The sequence below is a fragment of the Symsagittifera roscoffensis genome, chromosome 1 (assembly GCF_963678635.1).
Source record: "Symsagittifera roscoffensis chromosome 1, txSymRosc1.1, whole genome shotgun sequence".
Classification (NCBI taxonomy): domain Eukaryota; kingdom Metazoa; phylum Xenacoelomorpha; order Acoela; family Convolutidae; genus Symsagittifera; species Symsagittifera roscoffensis.
In genome coordinates this window covers 96,069,317-96,078,596 of record NC_087062.1, presented here as the reverse complement: position 1 = coordinate 96,078,596, position 9,280 = coordinate 96,069,317, and the positions used below count along the sequence as shown (strand labels likewise).

The 9,280-nt window shown below is 36.7% G+C and overlaps 1 protein-coding gene across 1 annotated transcript in view; it reads left to right on the top strand.

The window, feature by feature from the left end:
• LOC134841087 (ryanodine receptor 2-like) overlaps positions 1-5,979 on the top strand; it is a 168,306-nt gene extending 162,327 nt beyond the window's left edge. The window contains exons 94-100 of the mRNA XM_063856871.1: positions 1,331-1,465; positions 1,790-1,974; positions 2,164-2,360; positions 3,523-3,934; positions 4,252-4,316; positions 4,731-4,862; positions 5,413-5,979. Of these exons, the coding sequence (XP_063712941.1) occupies positions 1,331-1,465; positions 1,790-1,974; positions 2,164-2,360; positions 3,523-3,934; positions 4,252-4,316; positions 4,731-4,862; positions 5,413-5,535 (1,249 nt within the window). The 3' untranslated portion in view covers positions 5,536-5,979. The remainder of the gene's footprint in view (positions 1-1,330; positions 1,466-1,789; positions 1,975-2,163; positions 2,361-3,522; positions 3,935-4,251; positions 4,317-4,730; positions 4,863-5,412) is intronic.
• The last annotated feature ends 3,301 nt before the right edge of the window (positions 5,980-9,280 follow it).

Here is a 9,280-nt window from a genome sequence, read left to right as displayed (position 1 = left end):
CCAGATTTACATAAAAAAGAAAATTCAATTTTTTCTCTCACAAAACTGTATGTTTTTTTCCCGATATTTCAAAGGAAAATGGAAACCTTCCAAGCTTTGCTTGATACGGGAGCTTTAATTTTATTTAGTGTATTTTAAAACCAGAACATTTGGACAGTTTTTCCTATGAAAGATATTTAAAAAATAATTGTCTTCGCGAAACCCAATACACGGTTGATTAGCTTTGAACTCAGTTTCTTCCCCCAGAGTCGACCCTTTCCACCCTCTTAATTTTGGCTACCAAATTCTTCCAATACGTCTAATTTGGTTCCATTGTACGTCAATCAATTCTGATCGGCCAACCCTGAAAGTTTTCTTAAGTTCACGTTCAGAAACTTTTGGGCGCAGAATCTTTAGCCAAGTGAAACAACTCAAATTCTGGTAGCCAAATTTTTCCAAAGGGTCCTCCCTTTGGTATAATTTTCCTACATTCATTCTTGGATGACAAAGGACAAAAATTGTCTAAGGACGCCTTTGGGGCACAACAGCGGGTCGCCGTGATGAGCTGTACAGCTCGTATGTTGGTCCTATCCCTCGTGAATAAATAATATTAAAAACTAATTTTGAGGGGGGAGCGCGCGCCGAAAAAACGCAATTTTTTAGTCGAAATGTTGCAAATTTTTGGCCCGTTTTTTTTGAAAATTTTGCCTGCGGCGCAGAAAGTTTTTGGCAAAGTAAGTTCTTATTGTATTTTTGGATAGTTCGGAAAATCAAATCTATTGATCGACCGAAAAAAGGCCCGCAAAATTTTCCAACATTTTTTTTTGAAAAGCGCTCCCCTCCAGAAAAGTTTCTGCGCACGCCAATGCCCAAAAGATTTATTTGTTCTGTTACTATTTTACAACAGCAATCTAAACGTGAATTCGGCACCAATAAGTATTTAATTTGTTGGAAGAGCATATTAAATTTGAAGTCAGAGTTTTCAAAATAGTGCCTTAAAGCGTCGAAAAATTTTCATCGGGGTCTTTGATGGCTTTTCTTTTGGGAGTGCTCATAAATCAATTTTTTTGATCAAAAAATGTTGATTAAATCAAAAAATATTGATCAAGTTTTAGATTAGGTCAACAGAATGTTCGGTTTTTTTAAAGATTAGCGCAAGATCTGCATCTGTTAGGAAATGTTCACAAAATAGCGTAATTTTCAGAGACGAGGGCTAACTTAGATTTATATCGTGGAGACCGAGAGGCTATGGATTTAGTTGGAGTCTGGCTGGACAAGTGCCTCATAATGGCTGGACGTAATGGCTGGACAAGTGCCTCAATTTGAGCTGATTTTTGTTGTATTTTTCACTTCAGGTGCCACTGGTGATCTTCCAGCGAGAGAAAGAAGTGTCGCGAAAGCTGGAGTTCGAGGGACTCTACCTCACCACGCAGCCAGAGTGGAGTGACTTACGGGCCAAACTAGATCGTGTTGTTATCAGCTCCAGGTCAGTTTATTTGACCCCATGGAGACCCAAATGTTGCGATCAGAAAAAGCGATAATACAAGTCAGGATTTATTGATAAGTAGTTCCATGGAACATTTTCATATTGAATCCCACTTAAGCATATCGAATTCCTTTGACAGCATTGAAATTGTTCATTTGTTAGATTCAGTTGGACCGAAAAGTGTTTTTCTCTTGAAAGACATTTTATGAAGACTTTTAAAAAGAGCTTTTAAACGAAGACTTTGTCAAAAACGCGAAAAGTCTCGAACATTTTTTCTTTTTTGTCAAAAGTATGGCGGAATGTTTCTGAAAGTGTGAACTTTAGGTCTTTTCCGGTAAACTTCTGGGACAAGTTTGTGAAGAAACGTGCCAAGAGCAAGTACAGCGAAGCCGTAGGAGATGAAGTCATAGACACGATTCTTGGAATGCAAGACGCTCCAGCAACTTCTGCTGCCGAGGGGGCTTCTGGTGGCACTGGAACGTCGAACAGCTCTGGATATTTTGCAAATTGTGAGTAAAATCTAAAGTTACTGTATATAATGTTTTTTTTTTTTCAAAAATTTGGCAAATTTTTGTTAGTTGGAATTGTGTTTATCAGTAGGAATTCAACAAATTTTGTGTTCTTTTTTGCGTGGCGATATTGTTTTTGCTTTAATAGCGTACTCTCGATTCTAAATTTGTTGTTTGTGTGTCTTTTAGACGACTACGAGTACAACTTGTGGAAGCTGGGGGTGATCTTCAGTGACCAGGCGTTCCTCTACATCTTCTTCTACTTCCTCTTCTCCATAGCCGGCAACTTCTCCCGCTTCTTCTTCGCCATTCATCTCATGGACATCGCATTCGGAAACAAAGACCTCTCCGCCATACTGCGCTCCGTCACACACAACGGAAAACAGGTGGGGGGGGGTAGAATTGGAGTGCGGTCTGTATTTAGACAACCGCGTATTCAGACTCGTCAGTCTTTAGACAAATACTGTATGAACCAATCAGAATCGAGATAAGTCATAATTTATAAATACAGGGGCGGATTTAGGGGGGGGGGGGGGCGGGGGGGCGGACGCTTCCCCCCTCAGGGATTCGACCCCCTGCCGACCCAAAGGGTCCCCCCTTTGATACTTTTTCAGAAATCCGTTTTTGGCGGACCGACCCTAAAATTTTTCTAAAGGCGCCTTCGGCGCCAATATATACTAACTTTGAGGGGGAGCGCGCGCCAAAAAAAACGCAATTTTATTGTCAAAAATTTTCAAAAAGTGCCCAAAAACGGCTTTTTTGATTGTTTTTTCAAAAATTTGCCTGCGGCGCAGAAAATTTTGCAAAAATAGGCGCAAAACAGTGCTTTGGGAGAGCTCGAAAAATCAATTTGGTCGACCTAAAAAAAAAAAAGGTCGTCAAAATTTGGGAAATTTTTTCGAAAATCCGCCCCCCCCCCCTCGAGAAAATCCTAGATCCGCCCCTGTATAAATATAAACCCAAATAATCCAAAATATAAATAAATATAAATAATCATATAAATAATACAAAATAAATAATAATTAATTAATTAATTATTAATTTCTTCCTTGTCTCAATTCTGATTGGTTAAAACAGTATTTGTCTAAATACTCACGTGTCTGAATACCCGGTTGTCTAAATACTGCTACGTAACCGGTAGAATTATAGAATTATACAAAGCGATGTCATACTATTCGAATCTTCCACCGACCTTCTCTATGGTACAGGAGAATGCCCACTAGCCCTATTGAAAATTGATTGATTCAACCGTCACCCATGTTCGAATTTTGTACCCAGTAACAAATCGCCCCCTTTTTGAAATTGTGCGCAGGGCGAGTAGTTAGAAAGATCCCAGTTATGTACCAGTCTACCTATATCGGCATTAAACACCACTTTAAAAACATCAGCTTTGAAAAAAGTTTGACGAGGTGTTTTTGAGTTTTTCCGTCTTGGATGAACCAGTTCTGGCTGCGCAAATGTTGTCTACGCGAAGCGAGCTTTCTATCAATCATTGATTTTAGGTCCAGTTGTAGATTCCTGAATTATATCAGTTCTGATGTGTTTCAGCTGGTACTGACGGCTCTTTTGACATCTATAGTCATCTATCTATACACAGTAGTGGCTTTTAACTTCTTCCGTGACTCATACGTCGAAGAAGCCGAAACTGTGGCTGACGTCATCGCCCCCACCATCGGGTTCCTCTCCAACGATACCTCGAACCTCTTCGCGAATCACGTGACTCCCTCGGATCCTGGATCGGAAACAGCTGCGGCCCCTCCTGGATCAGTGATGGAGCAGCAAAAGTGTGCGAATATGTGGCAGTGCTTTATATTCCACTTGCACCATGGGCTGAGAGCGGGAGGTGGAATCGGGGACGAGATCGAGGACCCAGACGGACAGGATCTCATGTACATGAGGATCATCTTCGACATGACCTTTTTCTTCTTCGTCATCGTCATTCTTCTCGCCATCATCCAAGGTGGGTCATCAAACTAAAGACAGCAAACTAAGTTTTGGCATGCAGATCTGAACCTTACATTCATTAAGAAAAGAATCATTTGACTTTGAGTTACAGCTCAATTAGTTGACAATTCTTGAACTCAATCCTTTTGATGACTACATGCAATTCAAAAAAAGTGTTAGTAAATAATTCACCCATATTACTAATTTTTTAATAAGCTAAGTCAGGCAAATCATTTGATTTTGGTATAAATTTTGATTTTGGTATAAATCTTGTCTTCTTCTCTCAAAAAATCTTCGCTCTTGATGCTGAAAATGAATGATGTTGTGCTTCAGGTTTGATCATTGATGCATTTGGAGAGCTTAGAGGTCAACTGGAGCAGACAAAAGAAGACTTGGAAGTAAGTGAATTGATAGCGTTAGCTGTTCTTTTCACCATTCAAAAAACTATGCTTAATCCACCAAATATCCCAAACGAGTCACTGATTAGCTGACACGATGTTTGTTGAGACGAAAAAACTCAATCATTTTTGGAAACTTGCTTAGAAAAACCATTTTTTGATATCAATAAGAAGCTTTGTTTTGACGCTTTTTTAACAATTTAAGTTTCATTTTATGATACTATTTACGAATGCGCTATTTCCAAAAAGGCATTATTTTTGTTACTACCAGTTAAACTCCGAGAAACCGCGATCTCCCTTAAATTTAAAATAGAGCGTAATGAGTTCAAATGTTCAAAAAACATTTTGACTCACAGTTTATTTAAAACCAACCTATTCTAAATACTAAACTGTTATTATAACCTGTTGTTTCAGAATAAGTGCTTCATTTGTGGACTTGGTAAAGAGTACTTTGACGAGCAGGCGGCCCATGGGTTCGAGATCCACAGCGAGAAGGAACACAACTTCGCCAACTACATGTTCTTTCTCATGTACCTCATCAACAAGGTATATATAGCAAACACAAAAGCAAAAAATGAGAGCAGAAAAGCTAAAAAGAAACATAACATGTTTGAGCAGAAAACAATCAAAATCAAAGATCAAATTCATATACGTTAGCCAATTTTCTGAGTTCAATTTTGAACTTGTCAAAATTAATAGTTAAAATTTTCGTTTTTTTTAATTTTTAATCTAATTTGCCTTTGAAGTTCGAGAGTTTTAAGAATTGCCATAGCTGGGAAGTATAAAATTTGTCTGAAAAAAATTGGCCCAAATGCCCCCATAAATGGATTATAATCGATTATTTTGTAATTTTATAGATACTGACGATATTATGGCAATATAATCGATTATGATCTATGGGCGCTCGGTGCGGGTATGTAATAACATTGCATGTGAAGGATGAGCCCAACTTCACAAGTGGTTCTAAAGAGTTCAACGACGAGGACGAATTTGTTTTTTTTTCCGCACAGTATTCAGTTTTTGATAACTTGTCTTGTGAATCTTGGGTCAAAAAAAAAACTCACTGATTCTTGATTTTTTCTTCTTTTTTTTTAAGGACGAGACTGAATTTACGGGACAAGAGACGTACGTATGGAATCTGTACCAGAAACGAGACTTCGACTTCTTTCCTCTCGGAGACTGTTTCCGCAAACAGTACGAGGAGGAGCTGAAGAACTAAACTCTCAAAGGGCACCAACGACACACGATCATAGAAAAAATTGAACACATTTTTGCCAAAAATTGAACAACAGATTTCAAGGCTGATCTGATGTTTTCACTGCATCGGCAAATTATTTCAATGAGAATGAACAAAAAAATGGACTAGTTCAATGAAACCATTTACAAACTGTTCAAATACTCTGAGAAGCTTGGCTAAAAGTTTTTTGATTTTATTAATGTACTAATCATGCTACGATTAGATGAATGAGCTCAGTTTAAGAACATCCGTACAATTAAAAGTAAACTATTTCTGAAAAGTGATGCAGCGATTTGAACCCGATATTTAATATGGATAAAGCCAGTGCTCGAGCTGAAAAAACATGGTTACTTAACTCAAATCACTGCTCCTACTTAATACATTTTTGAAACATCGATTAATAAAATATGCACAATTACCCTCCAATTCACAAATAATTTGATCCTATCTTTTGAAGAAGAAAAGTTAGATGGCCTATTATATAAGGGAGCTTTTAAACAAACATAAATAGCCGGCTGCTGTGCATCCATTTTGTTAGATAGCAAAACTTCAACAAGACTGCTCGTATCAGGGCGAAGCACTGAATGTTCCGACTGCCTTTTAAGGTTAATGGAGCAGTAGAAACATTTAAAAAATCAATGAAATAAAACAAAATGAAAAAAAAAAATTTTTCTTTCTAAAATTTGAATTTTGTTAATGAAAATCATCCCCTAACACGCGATATAAAGTACAAAAGGAGAGAATTTACTCCTTGTAACAAACCAATTATGCCAAATAAGCTTCTTTCTATCAATTTGGAACGATTTCTGAGACGGATTAAGTCTCCGCTTACGCGTTAATAGCGCGAAATATATCGCGCGCTAATTGTCCCAAATTCGCCAAAATGGCAATCTTCAAACCCCCATAACGTTACGAAAAATAATTACAGGTGAAATATCTTTTCAAATTTGAGCTCAGGACAAGAAAACCTGTCGAATGATATAAAAATTTCCGTCAAAAATGGCTACTTAAAAAGTCGAAATTTGTCTGAAGAAAAAAAACCCACCTCGAGCACAATTATTCCGTTACTTTCGTATCGAAAGTCGGAACAACAAGACTGTTCGTATCAGGATGGATCCCTGAATGTTCCAACTGCCTTTAAAGTTTATAGAGCAGTAATTACCGATTAAAATTAAATGTAATAAAAAATTTGAAAAAAACTTGAATTTTTTTATGAGAATTATCCCCCCACACGTCACATAAAGTACACAAAGGATAGATTTTGCTCCTTTATGGCAATTAAGCTTCTTTCAACCAATTTGGAACGATTTCTAAGACGGATTAAATCTCCGCTTACGCGTTTATAGCGCGAATTATATCGCTCGTTAATTGCCCCAAATTGACCAAAATGGCAATCTTTAAATCCCCATAACTTTAAGAAAAATGAACACAGGTGAAACATCTTTTCAAATTTAAGCTCAGGACAACGATACCTTTTGAATATTATTTAAAAATTCCGTCAAAAATGGCTAGTTAGAAAGTCGAAATTTGTCTGAAGAAAAAAAACCCACCCCGAGCACAAATAGTCCGTTACTTTCGTATCGAAAGTCGGAACAATAAAAACACGAATAGGCAGCTGCTGCGCAAATATTTGGTTAGATAGCCAACTCTATAATGGAATTTCCAAAAAAAAGAATAGGCGGCTGCTGCGCAATAGTGAAGATGCTCAAATTGTCTTCTTCGTTTTTGTTTTTCCCCGATCAGTTCATAATTTCAAGTTCTTTGTCTGATGGTGTATCTTACATCATCTGTGCAATCCAAAGTGAATTTATTGAATTCATTTTGTAAATTTATAATACAACAAACGATGAATAAATACAAACCACACAGGGAAAAATCACGAGGAACAAATCAGGAGACTCTTCGAGGAGTTGTCCCGGATAAACTTACACAAAGTTGTAGATAAGAAAGAAGCTGAATTACGGTCACGTGCTACAGATCAAGTCAAAAATTCTGAATTTTTGCTTATGAATTTATTGCAGAGCCAAACTTTTTTGACAATTTTTCAATGCTTTCAGGATTGACTTTTTTGAAAACAAAAGTTTTAGAAATTCTTAACCTTGACATAAACCGAACTTTGATAACAAATGTTGAGACAAGGAAAAGAATGTACAGTTTTGTTTTCTCTGTAACTAGTCTATCTCCTTTCTGATAACTGCGAAACATTTAAGAAACAAAGCGGAAATCTATTCAAAAATTTGGTTAGTAGCCTCTTAAAAAATTTCTTACAGAAAAATCTCGTAAACTGTTGTAATCACATGCTGGCTGAAAACAGAGTGTATTTGATCAAACATGCATTTGAAAAACTTTGTTCTAAGGATTCTTTTTTCATTAGAAGAATGCAATTTAAAGACGTTTTTGATCAGCAACCGTATGCCAGCAGGCCATAGCTGATTATTATTTTTGCATATGTCTTATAAAAACGTAAAAGGCGATGCCTTGAAAAGTAGCCTCTAGCTTAATACAGTAAGCTATTGAAGCCATATTTTTGCATGTAAGATGGCTATTCTCTGTATTTTACATATGAAAGCCTAAAACTTAAAAAACCTTTGCAAATTGTTTAGGCAACAATTAAAAACAAAAATTCGAACATGTCTAAAAAATCACAAACAACGACATCAAAAATTGTTCATGGTTATTCAGCGTTGCCCTTTAGGAACAAAACTTAATGTGCCCAAATGTGCAATCTAGTTGGCAAATAATCATAATTAAAGTTCCCAAATGTGCAAACTACCAAATGTGCAACCTAGTTGGCAAATAATTAGACTTTCGCAACCATAATGTGACAATTTGAGAGTTTTGCGACTTTAGGAAAAAGTTTATAATGTCAAGAGGATTAAATTTCAGTTCAGTATGTTCCGATAGAAATCCATATGCGCTCAAATTTAGGTGTTGTAGTCTTTTGCAACCCTGTTTTCCTTTAACTAGACTTTTGCAACCCAATTTGCTCCTTACGCGTCTTGAAAAGGGTGGCGACTATGCAACACGGGCATGAGGCAAACCACGGCGCGGCTTTCAAAGTTTGTTAGCAGTCGACTGCTGGCCTCGAAAAGGAACAAACCGCTAAGGCAAAAAAGAAGTTAAACGAAGCGTTAAGACATTTGCGTTTACTTAAAACAGATAACTCAGGTATACTTCTTTTAAGCTACACATAAATAGTAAACAATAAACTTGTATTTTTTTGCTTTGCTCTGTTTTGCTTTAGGTACCTGAAACGTTTTTGTTTCAACCATTGAAAATGTGGAGGAATTGTTAAGGAATTTTGATTCAATTGCGAAAAGAGTCTGCTGTTTACAAGATACCAACATAGAGTTTTAGAATACCATTTCAATTTTGCTGTTTAATGTCCACGAGAATTTTGCTGTTTAATGTCCACGCATACTCTGTTTTTCAAACCTTCCACTAATTCGTTTTTTTAGTTTTTAATTTGAGCGTCCTTATTTTGTTTTCTGCACTTAATGGCTTCAATGATTAAGTTAGTTTGTTACTGATCTCAAACTGTCGTAAGAGAAATAATTTCTAAGAACTTTTTTAAAAAAGGTAATCAGCTGATTTTTTTGGCAATTCACACAAATCGTATTTCATTGCACTGCCAAATTGTTCAGATTAAAGCATAGCCCCTTGTTAGTTCTGAATGTCTCACATAACGGTTTTGTCGGCAGCACCGTATCTAGTTGAAGACAAGCTT